This window comes from Asterias amurensis, chromosome 1, assembly GCF_032118995.1.
Source record: "Asterias amurensis chromosome 1, ASM3211899v1".
Lineage (NCBI taxonomy): Eukaryota > Metazoa > Echinodermata > Asteroidea > Forcipulatida > Asteriidae > Asterias > Asterias amurensis.
Genome location: NC_092648.1, coordinates 14528699 through 14546713, shown reverse-complemented (window position 1 = coordinate 14546713; position 18015 = coordinate 14528699). Strand labels below are relative to the sequence as shown.

Below are 18015 nucleotides of genomic sequence, written 5' to 3'. Positions count from 1 at the left end.
TGTTTTTAATCTGTGTTAATTAAACATGGCTTTCTTTCTGTTGAGATTTTAAGTTTGTGTTAAGAACGCTTCACCTAGATGAAAATAATGTAAGCTTACTTCTTGTGAAGTGGTTTTTATAGCAGTGAGCTTGGGAAAGCTGCCCCTCCCCTCCTCTTGACTTACAAAAGGGAGAAGATTCTTAAAAGTAAAAAGCACTACCATTGTTTGTTCTTAACATTAGGTACATGCTCATACTTTAAATAATTCCCTACCCCAACATTTTTAAATGTATTAAAAATCCCTGCTCTTCGTTGATGTATTGTTATATTGTTAACTCACTGTGCATTCCACAACTTGTAGTTAAGCAAGAGGAAAGAAAAGACTTTGTTTTCTAATCAAATTTGTTGTTAACCCTACTTTGATCAAGTTTTCATTGAATCTAATTTTTGGCCCCAAATTGATTTGGTATGGTAAAGAACAAGTTTTGACTATTGAGGTGATTGTAGATTGAAGAAGAAAACAAATAGTCGCCAAAATATAAAATCAACTTATGACTCATGACGAAGGGTCATCTTTGATATAAATAAGTAACTGCATAATATAATTTTATTTCAAATTAATTTCTTCTCAAATGAGCAGACCCTTCTATCCTATGTACTTCCTCGTTAAAAACATTTGGATGTTTATGTTTTCCTTTTCTAAAGAGCTAAGTATCTTCCAAAGAAGTAAAATTACTATTAAGGAATATTTTTTCCTTGTTTATTTTAAGTGGAACACAATTATCTCCATGGCACTAGATTGTTGTTGGTTTCATCTTGACTCTGCACAGTCTTATTCATTTGTTTCAAATATTGTGTCTGCGGTTTCTTTTGTTTGTTTGTTTGTTTTTTAGTTGTATGTGTGGTTTTTTTTTTCTTAAATTTATTGTAAAGTAATTGTATAAGGTTTTTGAAAATCCCAGAGTACAGTGATATTGTTCAGGTGTTCTTGTAAATATAAAAACTAACTATCTCAATTTTTTTAATACATGCACCCTCCTGTTCAAACGGTGAACTGAAAATTTAATAAAAATGGATAATGTAAAATGCGAATAGCAGTGATTTTGAAACTTTTCTTTTTGTTCTTCGACTTTGTTAATAGGGTTTTTTATCTCAGGGGCATCCCCCCCTCCTCCCAAACCATGATGCCCCCCCCCCCAAAAAAAAAAAAAAAAATGGGGAGTGACAGGCCTCGTTTGTATTAATTATTGACAATAAATGGTTTTATAATGTTGCAAAGTTCTTTGGTGAAAATTGAAAATATAAAAAAAAAACCAAGAATTTCCAATGACTCGATTGATAATGCAGATAAACAATACGGTACTAAAAGTTGAGAAATTCGTCGAAAGAGGGCGCTGTTACATCGCCACTCAAACCAGAGCAGTGTAATGTCATTTACTCGTGACGCTTGTAATTCGTAAACGTAACTTGTTTTTGCACTAATTTAGCAGCATACGTTAACTTCTAAAGTCAAAACAATCGTTGTTTATATCAAGTGTATCCTTATTAATAACCATCCAATCTTTGGGTTCAGCATTCCTCCACCGGGTGAACTGAAACTGTGTCGCCAGTCAAACTGTAAGTTTGGATTTCGTTTTTGTCATGTTTGAGACTGGGTGATGCCTGGGTCGGTGAGGAGAAAGTGGTGGTGGATGGGTGAGGGTCGATTTCAATGTCGAATGTCCGCTACTTTTTAAAACATCAACGTTATTACCGTGACCAATGTATCTTAATAACCAAACACAGGTATTTTACTATACGAGAGAAAAGGCCGAGTGACAGTTTACAATTTACAAATATCGATGACTGGTGACACGCCCCCAACCCCGTCCCCTACACATTCGTGCCACAACAACCCACTGCATTTCTAGGATAACTTTCCGTATGGCGCCACCACTTTTTCACTCATTTTTACAAAAAGGGATATATCAATCAGGTAAATTAGATACTGTATTATTTTATTTCGAATGAAAAAGTGGTGGCGCCATACGGAAACTTTTCCCATTTCTATTCCACACCTACACCTAGGACTCAGGAGCCTAGCTGTGCCTGTGGTCTGCACTCCTTTGTACTTGGTAGCTACCCTTTGTTCCATACTATATATAGCTTTCCTACAACTTAAAAACAAGACAATGAATTCCACAATTCATTGGTTACTTGTGAATCACTTCAAAAATAAGAAATCGTTCTCAATTCTCAACTCATGAGCTCAAGAGGAGGATAGTACTGGTACACAGACATAAAAAAGTTACTAGTCTAGTGAAGATATCGTAAATTAAAAAAGTTGGTAGATCCCCTTTGATGTCTCAAATCCGACCTCTGATGGTCTCAAATCCGACCACAACATGGTTTTAATGTAGCCCTGTACATTAAAACCATGTTGTGGTCGGATTTGAGACCATCAGGTCGGATTTGAGACATCAAAGGGGATCTACCAACTTTTTTAATTTACGATTATGTAGCCCTGGTAGGACGTCATTCAGTGCCACTGCCATTGCCTGCAACGGAGGAGTCCAACCTGGGCTAGGTTTTAATGCACTCAAAATCGCTGGCTTGGTTTGTTTACATTGAATACCCACTTTTTATGAGTGGACTTCCTCTTTTTGTTAACCACTCCGCTTTTAAAATGGTTATTCATTTCCTATTTGTTGTTTTTTTGCCCTTTTCCTGTCAAGTTCACCATGGGAATCGGAAACATCCTCATGCTCTGCCAGGTCACGGCCTACCTCTTGTGCGCCATCTTTTCCTTCTTTGTCTTTGCACCGATGGCAGTGAATAAAAATAATGATTTTAATGGAAACTGCTTGCTGTTTCCTAATGGTAGTGTTGGTATGTATTTGTTGCTCTGTTAAACTGTTTTGCCTTGTGAGGGGTTACAACCCTAGAATTCGATCTTATTGTTTAAATATAGGTGAATTAGAATTTTCAAACACTTTCTGTTATTTTTTACCTGAACTTAATACTTTGTAACCATTTTTACCATCTGTAACGTTTTGCTGGTCTTTTGATAAGGTTTCATTTTTTAAAAAGCCCTGACTTGCACCCCCCCCCCCACAATTTCTTTTACAAAATAGAGATACTACCAACTAAAGGCCAGTTACATGCAGCCCAGTTTGTAGAGCACCACTTGTACGTAAACGATATGCTCCAGTTCAAATCCCACTGTAGTCACTATTTTCTTTGTTCAGTCCAGGATTTATTGATAATTACCTGATCAGTTACCCTTGTAGTTTATTGCTAGGTTTTATTTTTGATTTGGGGTTGAACAAAGAAAACTTGACTTGAGTGGGACTCGAACAAACAACCTCCGGATTAAAGTGCATGTGCTCTACCAATTGAGCTATCTAGCCCTTTGTTGGTGGTTTGCCTATTTTGTCAATATCTTTGTTCAGGAGTGCCAGGTAGAAGCACAACCTGGGAAGCATCAGCAAGGGGATCGCAGCTTTTTATTTCAGATATCAAATATTTATTAACCACAAGGGAAACTGACTGGGTGAATTTTAAATGAATTGAGGATTGATCAAAGAAAATTTGACTGGTGTGAGACTCAAACCAACGACCTCCGGACTAACTTGCTGTTTTGTTTTTGTTTTTTACTAACATCAGATCCCAAGACGTCGGTGGTAACAATAAAAACTTGGGGATCTCCAGGTGGTTGTAACTTTGCCATCACCATAGGTGTTGTAGCTCTGCTGGTCTCTATTGCTCAGCTGGTCCGACTGTCTTTCCATGTCTTCTACGAGACAGACAGGTGAGTAGGGACAACAAGACAATGTGCCTTGTCGCTTCGTAAGAAATTTTTTATATGTATTTTTTTGAAAAACGTTCCAGGTTGTCAACGTAGTTTTTCCCCTACCTTTGACCTCTGTAGATCTCTGCTCTTATTCAGCTTCAGATCAGCGCCTGGGTCCAATTTCATAAAGCCTGTAAGCGCTCAAACTTGCTTATAGCACAACAAACTTTTGCCTCGCAAAAATAGAATACCAGCCGGAGTACCACACAGTTACTAATGCTGCAACTGGTACCCAATCCTTTTTTGCCGAGACAACAAATTTGCTTAGCAGAATTTTCTGCTCAGCAGGTATATGAAATTGGGCCCTGGTTTGTGCCTGTGGATTAGGTTTTTAGTCCCAACCGCATCTGTGGGTTTTCTCCCAGGTAGGGGTTTGCCTCCCACGTCTAAATCTGTATTTTTCTCATCTTTATAAGTTCCTTCAGACATGCTGGTTACAGTACAAGGTGCTTTTTGAGAGGGCTCTGATCCTTGGGTTCATAACCAGAAAGCTGCAATAGTAATCATCATAGTTATGTAAATCTGTAGACCCCTGCTTGCATTGGTTGCCATCGTTGATGAAACATACACTTGTAAAAGGCTATCATTGGCAGAGAGTCGTGCACAGCAGGTACACAGGTGCACTTTCTCGTTGTTTGTGATTAAAGATGGCGTTCAATGACATCACACGCAGTCCATCTCATTGCCGAATTGAATTAACTCCCCATAAAACATTTCTGGAAAAAACTGGAGTGCAAGTCCAAGAAATCCCCCCCCCCTCCCCTCCCCTCCCTCAAGGCCAGTATGCTCAAGTCGACTCATAAGTGTTTTTGCCTGAGGTATTTATAAAATAAAATAGTACTTCACCTCAAAGTTTTTGTTTTCTTTTTCAGTTCTTTCATTGGTGCCTTTGGGACGTTCATTGGAAATGTCATCATAACTGTCATGGTTTTTATCTCGGCCATCAACATCACGGAGGGTTATTCAGCTTGGTGTCGACTGATTGAGCAAGCAGCATCAAGGTAAAATCCTTACAGGTCCCAAGTTCATAGAGCTGCTAAGCACAAAGGTTTGCTTAGCATGAAATTTTTCCCTTGATAAAAACAGGATTGCCAACCAAATTTTAATTTGTTACATATTGCTTGTTACTGGTATCCAGCCGTTGTTTGCTTACCCTGAAAATCACATTTTTTTGTTAAGGAAGAAAGTTCATGCTTAGCAATTTTTGTGCTTAGCAGGTCTTGTGCTTTTCAATAAAATTACAGTGTTTTACTTTGTGTGTTGTTTTAAATCTGATGTGTCACATGCTGAATCACTATAGAATTCATTGATCAACCTAAACTTGACACATCTCCGTCAGTTTAGAGATGGAGGCTGTCAATCATAAAAATTTTTTGTGGAACTACCCACATAATGTTTAAGTTCCACAGATTATGTATTTTTTTTTGTAAAGGCAGACTGCTACAAGCTACCTGGCTTATTTTTGGCCTTGCTTCCATATGCTTTCCCCTTATTTATTTTTTTTCTTTCTGTATTTTATTTATTTATGTATACATTGCGATGTAGCTATGTATTATTTGTGGAAATGTGTTTGTGGAAATAAATGTAAATTGAATTGAATTAAGTTGATATTTAAAATTTTTCTGAGCCATGGTTATTTTTATTTGATTATTTTTTGTTCTTGCAGCTGCTCTTTGGCTGGATTTGAAGATCAGATTTGGGTAAAACTTAAACATATCAAGCCAGACAACTATGCAGTGGAGTTGGGAATGGTGCAGGTAAGCAAGATTCAGGAGTATCTCTGAGACCAATGGGAGACTTAAAGACACTGGACATTATTGGTAATTGTCAAAGACCAGTCTTGTCACTTGGTGTATCTCATCATATGCATAAAGTCTGTGAAAACTTGAGCTCAATTGGTCATCGAAGTTGCGAGATAATACTGAAAGAGAAAAATACCCTTGTCACACAAAGTTGTGTGCTTTTAGATGCTTGATTTCGATATCTCAAATTCTACATCCTAGGTCTCAAAATCAAATTTGTGGAAAATTACTTCTTTCTTATGTTACTTCAGAGGGAGTCGTTTCCCACAATGTTTGATACTATCAACCTCTCCCCATTACTCGTTACCAAGTAAGGTTTTATGCTAATAATTATTTTGAGTAATTACCAATAGGGTGGCACGGTTGGCTTGTGCATAAAGGGCTCGCCTCTCACCAAGGTGACCCCGGTTCAACCCCCGGCCAGGGTCATATTATGTGAGTTGAGTTATGCGTTGGTTCTCTGCTGTGCCACAAAGGGTTTTCCATACTATCCGTTTTTTTCCCTCGGGGAAATATCAAACAACTTCGATCTTGGCTGTGCTCTGTGGTCATAATGGGTTGATGTGGCTGGCAGCTGAAGGCGCCCTTGCATGCCTACTTCTCGAACACGTTGCAGATGCGTCATTCACAATTCAGCTCTAGCTGTGAGTAAGGATGATTAGCCCCCTAAATTATTAATAGTGTTCTGTGAAAAAATCAACCCTTGACTCACTTTACTTTAAAATTGTTTCGAGTTTGTCACACTTCTTGTGGAAGGTTGATTCTTCATATAAGCTTGTTTTGGTATTATTATTTTTACAGTTTGGACTCTGGTCTGAACTTCTGATCTGGCTGTTCCTCAGCATTTTCTCCATCATCAAGTTGATCAAGTACAACCAGCAGGAGTCCATCATACGCAGCCTGTCCCGGGAAAGACAAAGACTTCTTGGTCACTACAGACAGCCAGACTTTTAAAGATGCCCCCGCCCCCAACCTTTGCCTTCCTCTCTTCCCCATCACTCTCCTTGCCATCTTTTTATATTCTTCGTCTACAAAAAGGGTGATTGTGAGTATACATAAATTGTTCTCAATGCCACTTTTTCCCACACATGAATCTGTCTTATACATATCATTTTTGTCATTGTCTTGTACGAATAAACAATGACCTTGGGGTGCAAAGATTAAGATTAAGATTGGCTGAAGAACAATTCCCACAGATACAATAAACTGTTATGGCAGGCAAGACAAAGAAGTAATACATATAAAAGAGTAAAACCATGGAGATCTACCTCTTTGTTAAGATCAAAGGGAATAAAACAAATTAATCAGAGAAAACAAAACCATACAATTTTCACCGGTCACACATATATACGGATCTAAGGCCATGTCTGAAACTTTGGCTACAGCTACACTAGATCGCGTGTGCTGCCTATTCTTCAACACTGGCAGACAGGCTGATTTAGCTGGGCTGAAATGGGACCAGACTATTTTGATTTCCAACCTAAGTTTGGTCACAATTTTCTGATTGCCAGAAAAATACATTTGATGACTGCACCTTGGCATAGAAATATAATTTGAGTTCATGACTTGCCAGTCTACTACAAAAAAACAACAGTGACATGTGGCACACGTGCACACATTGACTGTTACTCACATAATAAGCTTTCTAAGCAAATTCCATTAGCTAATTTTGCCAGACTTCTGTCAACTCAATATTGCAATTCAGCCATCCTTGGCACGATGGCCAAGCATGGCATCTCAATCTTTTTTAGATAAGATTGATATGCCTGGTTAAAACCCTAAATTTGTGAGGCTTAAAAAACAAATAAAAGAATAAAGTTTGAAGAAAAATAAATCGGCCACAAAATGGGCTTTGATTTATCTCCAATGGTAAAGAAACACCTTTTTTTTTAACGTTGGTTTAAAATATTAAGTAATCTTTGTGAGTTAAGACATACTTTTTTTCTACTGAAATCAGGGTTATTTTTTCTACTATGGGAATGCCTTTCCTGTTCTTTTTGTAACACGGACAAAGAGGTTTGTAATAAACACTACAGTAAAAGCCTTTATTGAGTTGAAAACACTATTGAAGTTATTGGCAGTGATTTTTTTTCCACTTTCCTGTGGTGTGTGGGCGATTTAGACACCTTTATAAAACCGATTTGGTATTTTGATACTTTATAATAAGGTTTAGTCATTTGTGTATAACTTAATCGTGTATAGTTGTAAATTCTTTGGGATTATGGCATTTGATTATAACCACTTTTTTGAAAAAAAGATTTGAGAAATTTGTATACAATCACTGCCTTACTTTAAAAGTAGGTTTTTCACACTTCTTTTCACTTTTGCTGCATTCATTTTCTTTTCTTTTTCTGAATTAGAGTTCATAATTGATTCTTGTTGGTCACAATGTATGATACTCTCACTAAGTGAAAGCAGATAACTTTTTTTTATTAAGAACATTATAAAGCAATTAAATACTACAAAAAGATTACCGACCAGTTTACTACAATAATGCAATTTTTCATTAAATGGGCTGAAAATATGAACGGGTTCTGTTGGTTAAAAGTAAATTTGTAGAAAATAAGCCTAAATGTTGTATATCTCACATAACTGAATGTTTTTGACCCTTCCCGTGAAACATGTAAATTGCACAATACTGGTATGAAAATTAAGGGCTCATTAGTGCACCTTTTTGCATGGGGCTGATGCTGGCGCAATGCAATATGCTTTTGTTCATCTGCCTACTGCAAAACACCATATCATTTGCCAAACACCTGTACAGTGAAAGTAATTATAGAATATTATTTCATGGGAAAGTCTAAGTAAACCACAAGGGAAATTTGAATGGGTAAATTTTGAAATAATTTTGAACTGAACAATGAATATTGACAAGAGCAGGACTTGGACCTGAGACCTTCGGATTACTGTGTCAGTGCTCTACGACCTGAGTTTTTTCTGCATCATATATATGTAAAATAAGTCCATTTATAGACAATGCCCAATATTTAGCCAGCCTTTTGAAATATTTATCATATCTTTCTAAAATGATACTTAAAAACATGAACTTCTGTGTGGGTTTTTTTCACAGAAAGTAAGCATGTCACATATTTGTCACATATTTGTACCTATTTTGTAGAAACTGTATAAGTTTGAGATATTTCACTTGTTATGCAAATTTAATTGCAAAAGGGTACAATCTTTCTTTGACAGAACATCTTGTTTTAAACATGTGTTCCATATATTTTTCACTGTTTTTTCTTTTGCATAGCTATTTAAACAAAAATTACCGTAAATTTGTCTTTAATTTTTTTTTTTTTTACTTACAAACTAAACGTAAAGCATGACATTTTGTATAATTAAAGGAATCGACATGACTTAGTCCTACTGTGATTCATTTACAGTTGTAACCGTAGCTAGCAGGGTCCAATTTCTCGGCTCTGCTAACTACAGAATTCTGCGCTTACGGCGCCCTGTAAAGTGAGTGACTCTAAAGGACAGTAAGCAGAACCATGAAATTTTACTCTGCTGTCAACTTGCACACTACTTATGTATACAGATTTCAAAGAAATACGTGCACAACAAGCCTGAAATGAAACTATTATTGGTCTTTTATTCATTTCTACTCGAGATTTTGCACGATTAAAGAATTTACTTCGGTTTTGTTCTGTAATAACAAATTAACTGGTAATCTTATCTGTAAAGTAAAAAGTTCACAGTTTAATTATTATAGAGTTTCATATGCTTTATCAGGTCTAAGGGTTCTTCTAATAAGGTGCTTTCTTGTTTAAAACTGTCCCTGAACAATTCTGTCCGTCAACATTTTGGATTTGAAGTACTTGTTGGTTTATGGCTCATTAATTATGGTCTAACCAGCTAAGGGCACTTGGGTGTCTTTTGAGCGTCTAGGTGTATTTTAGGAATCTGGGTGTCTTTTTGGGCGTGTATGATTCTTTGGGTATTTGGGTGTGTAATGACAAATGGGTGTCTTTTGGGAATATGGGTTTCTCTTGGGTATCTGGGTGTATTTGCAAAATGGCTTTCGCTTGGCCCGGAATCTGGATATATGTTTTATGTATCTGGGTTATTTCTTTTTGAGGTTGGGTGTCTCTTGGGAACAAGGGTGTCTGCTAGTCTATACTGATGTTTAGTTGACATATGGGTATCTCTTGAGGATGATGGGTGTCTATGGGGTATCTGGTTGAAATGTCATTTGAACTCTCCATATCAAAGACATCTGACTTTTTTAACCAGCAGTCACTTTTGTGTCCGTATATTTTCAAAATGTTGTTCAGTGAAGAGCTGAATTTTTTGCTTTCCCATTTCCACCATAGTGTATTTTTGTAAACTTGTTATATTTATTATTTAGGAAAATAAAGAACTATAATGAGTTAGCTGTACAACAGTTGGTAATATGTTTTGTTGCATATTCTTAAAGGTATTCTTAAAGAGTGCTTGACAAACTCATACTGGAGTTTAAATAATTGTAGTACAAGAAAAGTTAATTGAATAAAACATTCTTGAAGTTTTTGATTTCCATTGTTATATCATTTTCTTTTTGATGTTCAGAACTTATACTAAAAGTCTTGCAGTGGGTTTTGGCTGGACTTTTTCCCATTATGGTTTTTAGTTGTTCTATAATCGTTTTGGGGGTGTTGAATGTGCTTTTGTTTGTTTGTCTTTTGTCTGTTTGTTTGTCTGTTTGTCTGTTTGACTGTTTGTCTGTTTGCATGTTTGTCTGTTTGCCTGTTTGTCTGTTTGCCTGTTTGTCTGTTTGTCTGTTTGTCTGTCTGTCTGTCTGTCTGTCTGTCTGTCTGTCTGTCTGTCTGTCTGTCTGTTTGTTTGTTTTCAGAGGGTGAGGTCAAAAAAAAAAAAAAAAAAAAGGAAACAATAGTTCATTATTTGAATAACTTTGTTTTTAAATCTATTTACATAAAAACACAAAATAATTCTGCTTCGCTGTGTAGTCTAGCCCCCTCTTTAGTCAGTATACGGCCAGTCATTGTTATTTCGTTCCATCCGGTGCCGAAGATTTCAGAGTAAAAACTTGGCGCTTCCTTGCAGTAAACTCTTTTTGGGTCTGAAACCTCCATTCCAGCTCCTGTATTAAAGCTGATCAGGTAAGCAGCTTATTCTTGCTTTTTGAATGTTCTCAACAACCGAAATATGACCAATATGACTGACAAGTGTTGGTTCAGATTTATTTAGAAATCAGAACTTCTTAGATGTTGTGAAGTTGACAGCAGTGGTGTGAGTGTACGTGTACGTGCTTTGGACAAGTCGACCCTTGCTTGTACAGGAGTCCTTTTTTTGCCAACCCAAAGAATATGGTAACCCTGTAACTGGGGCGCTGATATACCCTCGGTCAGGCCATCCTCCAAGGTATTTCCTTGTGCCACAGAAAATTGTTGATGTAAACGATGCAATGTATGTTAATTTGCTATGATTTTCACACACCCAAAATCCAGCCCAAAGTGACAGGAAAAAGCACACATAAAAAAATACATAGCTAAAAAAGTAAAATTAGAACAAAAACCAACCACTGCATAGTGCTTAGTGGTACTGACTACTGGCTTCTCGTTCTCGACATGTCTATTAATTATTGAAAGAAGATGCAACAAGGCATTTTGACACTCTTACATTATTTGTTCTCTAAATTGATTTTGAAAAAAATGTTAAGCTCACGACCAGAATCGGAGAAACCATCTTTTGGACTCTGTGACTCTGTAACTAATATTATAGACGGGTGCCCTACCTAAAATACTAGTAAATACTATGCACGTCCTTGTTGTGTGGTAAAGAAGGGTCAGCTTGGCCTTTGCCGCTGATGCAATAAGGGTGCTTTATAAAACAGATGTTGATCTACATCCACTACCCGAAATGCATAAAAAATCAGTAGCAAACCCGACACTATTATTGATTTAATATTCATTTATATAATACATTTTGTATGTGTTTTTTTTTACAGCAAAATGCCTATAACCAGGAGAGCATATCAACAACTACTTCTTGACCGCAATAGTCATCATCAAATCGAAAATGGGAAACACCTCAAGCCAAACTGTAGTAAGGTGATTTCACCGAGAACCCAACATTCTTGGAAGTCAAATGAGTCAAAGGTTGAGAACCGAACTGCACAAAATAAGCACCCAGAAACTGCCCTAAGATCGAGGGAAAATGAACCGCACCCGATTAAGCCTGACCTAAGTGAGGAGCATTTAGGTTCTTTGAAGTGTGTGCATCACACAAGAGTTGGAGAGCCTGGCGAAGGGTCAGTTTCTGGTATTTGTCTCTCGAAGGAGTGCTCTTCAGGGAAAGAACATAGAAAGAAATCTACAACCAAAACGTCAGACAGCAAAAAGAGAAAATATTCAAGTAAGAGTTCAAAAGTTAAACCCAAGAAGAAAGTCTTGAAAAGATGTCAAAGTGATGAAAAGTTGGTGAAAGATGAACTGGTGAACAACAGTAGCCCTTTGAAGAAAAGAAAAAAGTGTGCTCAAGTTATCTTGGACGCACCCAAATGTGGCAGCGATAAAGACAGTGTAGAGGCATTGACAAGTAGGCATACAGAAGTGAAAGTCAGGATCGGTTTAGTTCGGCAACACATATTGGATGAACAAACCAGAGTAGAGAGACTAAGAGTACAACTGGCTAGAGACCGAGACAGTGCTAGAGCATCGTTGGGCTGCCGACGAATTCGTATTCAAAGAGAGGTACAGAAAGTAAGAGAGAAGGTGCAATCACAAGATAAGAAGAGAATTAAACTGGAAGACATGCGCATACAAAGACAACTTGAGGCAAGCAAGCGCAAACTGGAGAGCGACCGGACTGCTATGTATATACAGCTTCACAAAAACTGGAGAGAAAAATTCAATCAGAAGAAACAAGAAGTACGTAATGTAAAGCGAAGCTCTGTTGAGCAATCCAGGAACTACGAGCTGAAGAAGAGTGCACTGAAGAAGCAGCTGCAGAAAACTTGGGTTGACTTACAGAACAAGGTTTTAGAGATGAGAGACCGAATTGAAACGGAGATGGTGAAGTACGGACATCGCTGGGACGGAGTGAGCTGGACAAGTAGCTTGGCTGGGAAACACAAATACAGTCTACGTAGGGTGCCAAGAGAGAAGACACATATTTACTGTAGAGCTTGGAAGATGACCAACAAGAAAGAGCCTGAGGCAAGTCAATTTGAATTCCTTTAAACTTTCTCAGCTCCCTGGGGAGTATACAGCCCTGAGCTGCCATTGCGCTCCAAAGGTTTTTTCATACACAGTATCAACTTTGCAGGTCTATACCAGTTACAGTAAAGCATATTGCTCAAAGAGAAGTGTAACGACCGGGACCTGAACTCATACCCCAATGACTTAACCACAAGAACTTGAATTCAATGCTCTCTTGCCCAAGAAAATGCAAAACATTACAAACTGATTCCTCCATGAAGTCAAGTGAACACCGAATCAGTATCAAACCAATGTCTAATCATTTTAATACATTGATTTTTATTTATATCTAGAGCCCGTCAATAAGCGGAGCAACCGTATACAAAGAAGCCAAAGTGAAAGCCTTGAATGAGATGTATCAGCTTCTTGACAGTGAACTTCGATGCAGTATTTGCTCGGAACTCTTCATAGCTGTGAGTAAACTTTCTTATTTATGTGTTATTCAAGTTAGACTCTGACTAAACTGGTAGCTGTTTCTTTGCTCAAACAAAAAACGTTCAAAATTGACCGAGTTATGTGCAAAGAACGCCAGTTGTATACATGCACACAACTTAAGGGATCATTATTGATAATACACTAGTAGGCTAGAGGTCCCCGCTGAGGCCAATTTCACTACGATTGATCTTGACTGCTTATCAATCTTAATTGCTAAGCAAAGTGTGATGTCGTAATACAAATCACAATGGCAAACAAACCATAGTTAAGATACATGTAGATCTTAGCGCTTTGTGAAACAGTACCCTGGCCCATCTTGTTTTTCCATTGCTTAAACCACATTGTCCCTTATTGCCTTCTAAGAGGTAAAACGATGACAAAGCAAAGAAAACACACTGATGTGTACGCGCATGGGCCTTTTTACCTTAACGAGAGGCACCGTGCTCAAATGACTTCATATGCATATATTTTTTATGAATATCTATCTTTCATTTCTTTATGCAGCCTGTTGTGCTGAACTGTTCCCACACCTTCTGTAGTTACTGCATCAACCAGTGGAAGAGGCGAACCAACTGGTGTCCAATATGCCGTACGAGCATCACGGCCCGAAACCCTATTGGTAAATTGGATTCATTCATCATCAAGTTTGCGCGCAGGGTCGGAGAGGATGCGGAGAAGAAACGACTCGAGACAATCAAAGAAAGAGAAGGTAAACAAAAGTTTTAATTCATGTCAAAAAACATGTCCCTGAAATTCTAAGGGAAATGTTTCCTGTGATTTGGGAACAATGGGAGATTTTTGAGACGCTGGTGGCAGCAGACATTACGTCCTTTTTTTTTGCGGCTCTGAGCGCGCGCGCACATGCTCAGTATAGGTCTGAGCATGCACACTACCGGTGGAAACTGTGAAAAAGGACCGTCAAAAATTCTCCAAGAAGCTTTAAAGCTCAGGCATACAAAGTTGTTACTTAGCAGAAATATTTGACAAACTTTTTTCCCTTTGAAACAGATTGTCACAGTGTCTACAATTGTAATTGTTTTATTTTTTACAGAGGGCATTTATGAATGGGAATTAAGAGTATGCTTTGCTCTTTGCAAAGTTCCAATACAAGTTAAAAAATTTCCTCATAGAAGTGTACCTTAGGTTCCCTTTCAAGAGCGAAGTTCAAGCGCAGTTCAAGGCCTGTATGCACTGGCCACTCATGTGACCAATGCAGCGGGAGGCCACGCATTTATTGTTATACATGTAGATCTTTATTTGAATCAAACCCAATTTATTTATTTTGTCACCCATTCCCAGTCCATGAAAGAGCACTCCAGCGGGACGGACGTAGTTGGGGTAACTTTGCCAACCACTCTTTTGACGCCTACGAGGATGACGACTTTGACGGTGACGATTTCCTGAACTATTCGCTGAGCAGTGAGGACAGCGACTTCGTCAACTTCATCGAGATCCTCCAGGAGAGGGTCAACCTGAGAAGATACTTCGGCATGAACGATGACGACGATGACGATGATGATGATGATGATGATGATTCATTTGGGTCTTCTGTTGATTCCGATGATACTGATGAGGGGTTTGAGCTGTTTAGCGACTACAGCGATGATTTCGACGATAATTCTGGGGATGAAGATGGTGAAGATGAGGAGGAGGAATGGTAAAGATGATCAACTTGCTGTCTTGAAGAGAGATACTTGACTGTCATCTGTTACCCTAGCCCTCCTTTGGTTCATTTACTAAGAACTTTCCTCAATCAATCATAGTTTAAAGGCAGGGGGTACTTTTGGTGATTGACCAGAAGACCAGTATCTTCACTTACTTGGTGTGTCCCAAGGTATGCATAAAATAATGAAAAATGCATAATATGAAAATTCAGGCAGAATTTGTCATCGTAGTTCCAAAAACATATTGAAAGTAAAAACCTACCATCGTGCTGTAGAACTGGGTGCTTTCAGATGTCTAAGAAATGCTTCAGACCTGCAGCCTTTCTTAGATTCAAATGTTTTTTTAAATACAATTTCAACAGCTCTTCAGTGATCTTTACCAAGTAAGTTAAGTATACAATTTTTGGAGTATTTACCAAAAGTGTTCACTCCCTTTAAAACCATTGGACACTTTTGGTACGGGAAAAAAAAAAAAAAGTTAAAAGATTTATAAATAACTTACAAGGTTTACAGAAGGTAATGGTGAAAGACTTCTCTTGAAATATTATTCCATGAAATGCTTTACTTTTTGAGAAAACATTAAAACAATATGAATTCTCGACATCGAGAATTACAGATTTATTTTGAACACGAAACGCGCGGAAACAAGGGTGGGTTTTCTCGTTGTTTTCTCCCGACTCCGATGACCTATTGAGCCTAAATTTTCACAGGTTTGTTATTTTATATAGAAGTTGTGATACACAGAGTGTGGGCCTTGGAAATTACTGTTTACCGGAAGTGTCCAATGGCTTTAACACATGTAAACAAAATTAGCTGCCAAACCTATCAAAATCTTACTAATAAGGTTTTCCTTGTGTTGTACAAAGGATGGTTAAATTATCTATATGTAGTCCAATCAAATGGAGAAAATTCATTTGTGGTTTTGGGGTAAAAGGAAAACAAATTTGCAAGTAATTGTACTGTGTGGGCATTTGTGAAAGAATGTTTCTACAAAAGTGTAGAGGATAGTGCTATAATATATCATAACCCTAGGACCTTCATAATTGTATACCTGCATAACTAATATTTATGAAGAGTAATGTTCATTATATAACAATTTGTGAGACTAATGTGAATTTGAATGAACCACATTTTGTGCGCCTTTTTGAAAATGTGTATAAACAGTTTAGAATAAATAATATGTTCACTATTTACAGTCGCTTGCTAAATGACAGTTAAAACACATGAGGACCAATCAGAAGTCAGAAGTGTCCGGCTAACTATTTCAGTGTTGAAAGGCATCCCTATTTCTTTTTAAATATTGACTAGTAAAAAAAAAACTGACAGATTACTGAAATGACAAGCTCGTGGTCTTGCTGGCCAATCACCTAAAAGGTTTAGGGCAAACCCTGCATGGCATACCAAGCTCCCATAGAAAGAAAAAAAAAAAAACATTTTAAGAAAGTATTATAAACTATTTTGTGTTTTCATACAACAGGATATTATATCCCATACTGTAGACATATACTGCCATGCATTATCATGAAGTTTTACGTTTTGTCAAAATTCATCTGACATTTGTAAATTTAAAAATACTCCCTTCTTGGAAAATTCTAGTAATGTACAGCAAAGGTCACTCACACAGGAGTATTCATACATGAATGAACCAGTTTATCAGAAAAGTAGCTTGACCATGTAAGAAGTATGGGTATGTAAGAAATAAGAAGTATGGGTATGTAAGAAATATGGATGCGTTGTTGGGCCTAATTTATGTTGAATTACGCACATTAATTATTTGTAAATCACTTCATTCCCTAGCCTAAACATCGCTCATTGCGACCCCCCCCCCCCCCCCCCAAAAAAAGGAGAAAATTAACCAAAAGAAGTTTGGTGGTTAGGTCAATCCAAAGGACCAACAAAACACCTTGTGCAGCCATCTTTTATTTTTTGTCTCCCCAATTCAAACCAGTGTCACCAAACCGAGGTTGGAAGGAAAATAGTCAGTTCCCTTTTTGGCATAATGAAAATCATTAGTCATGATTGGTATGGTTGGCAGGGGACAAGACAAGGATGGTGGCAACAGCAGCATATCAAGGACTCTTTTACTTGGAGGCAGGGGCCTTGTTTTTCCCTCTTTGTTTTTTGTGAGCACTACGTGTATTTTTTTTTCTTGGGGCACCTGGGGCACATGCTTCCCCTAGGCCACCCTCATGCATACTTATGGTTGCTTGATTGTGCTTCGACCTAACTTGGAACTTTATAAAATCTCGTCTAGTGGTCGGTTTGGAGGAGGGGCTCAAGCTCATTTATGTTTTGAATTGCATTTAATTTCTCGGGTTACTAAAAGGAACATCACTTTTTAAGTACATATATTTAATGGTCCTCAAGCATTATAACTTTTGTTGAATGAATTTGTTGTCAAACATTTTTGAGTAATTAATGCTTTGTGTATTTTACCTGGTTTTTGAGGACACATGCCTTTTAATTTTTCTTGATGTCCCAGGTTACAACTACTCATGTTTAATATCCATCTAAGAGAATACGTTATTCAACATCTTAAGTTATGGTTTTAAAACCCATTTTGTTTGTTCAATCTTGAAGTGAAAGGTTCTTCTTGAATCAAGATAGGCCTGCTTGTAACATGGTTTATTTGAGGTTATGAATTAGTTCACCATTGAAACAGTTTGTTTGCTTTTGTGAGATGTATTAAAAAAATTGTATTATGAAAATAAAATGAATACATTAATTTACAAAGCAATTTGCACTTTGTTACTGAGACATCTCTTCTTGATGGTTTGTCTTGTTATTACCAATTAGTTGTTCAATATATCGTGCTTTGAGTGGTTGAATGTCTACTGAATTTGTTACCCTCCTTCTTCCGCACCCCACAGCCCTCAACATTTTGATATACTCTGTTAAAAATCTTTTTCCATCGTAATTTATGATTCAAAATGTTGGGTATTATTTCTGCAAACAAACACATCTTGGTTCATCCAAATGCTTTACGCAACAGCAATTTTGTGTGATGCAAAATGTCCCAAACAATGGCACCTGGCAGAAAAAAATGAAAATTGTAATATTGGTTTGGTGAAGAGCGCCCTCAAGAGGTGGTCACTGCGTATA

At 37.4% G+C, this 18015-nt stretch overlaps 2 protein-coding genes across 3 annotated transcripts; both read left to right on the top strand.

Annotated features, from left to right (window-relative positions):
- The first annotated feature begins 1409 nt into the window (after positions 1 to 1409).
- On the top strand, positions 1410 to 10127 carry LOC139946764 (transmembrane protein 179-like). Of its 2 annotated transcripts, none has more exons than XM_071944450.1 (6): positions 1410 to 1598; positions 2696 to 2849; positions 3627 to 3771; positions 4686 to 4814; positions 5480 to 5570; positions 6417 to 10127. In XM_071944450.1, the coding sequence occupies exons 2-6, from the start codon at positions 2702 to 2704 to the stop codon at positions 6567 to 6569; spliced, it is 666 nt and encodes a 221-aa protein (XP_071800551.1). In that variant the 5' UTR covers positions 1410 to 1598; positions 2696 to 2701; the 3' UTR covers positions 6570 to 10127. The 2 variants fall into 2 exon arrangements, with proteins under 2 accessions (XP_071800551.1, XP_071800560.1); XM_071944459.1 differs by lacking the exon at positions 1410 to 1598 and adding an exon at positions 1624 to 1676.
- A 469-nt stretch (positions 10128 to 10596) lies between these two features.
- LOC139946756 (uncharacterized) lies at positions 10597 to 16744 on the top strand. Its single transcript, XM_071944437.1, has 5 exons — positions 10597 to 10714; positions 11563 to 12772; positions 13108 to 13227; positions 13754 to 13958; positions 14549 to 16744. Exons 2-5 carry the CDS (start codon positions 11567 to 11569, stop codon positions 14908 to 14910), a joined length of 1893 nt encoding a protein of 630 aa, XP_071800538.1. The 5' UTR covers positions 10597 to 10714; positions 11563 to 11566; the 3' UTR covers positions 14911 to 16744.
- Positions 16745 to 18015: the final 1271 nt, after the last annotated feature.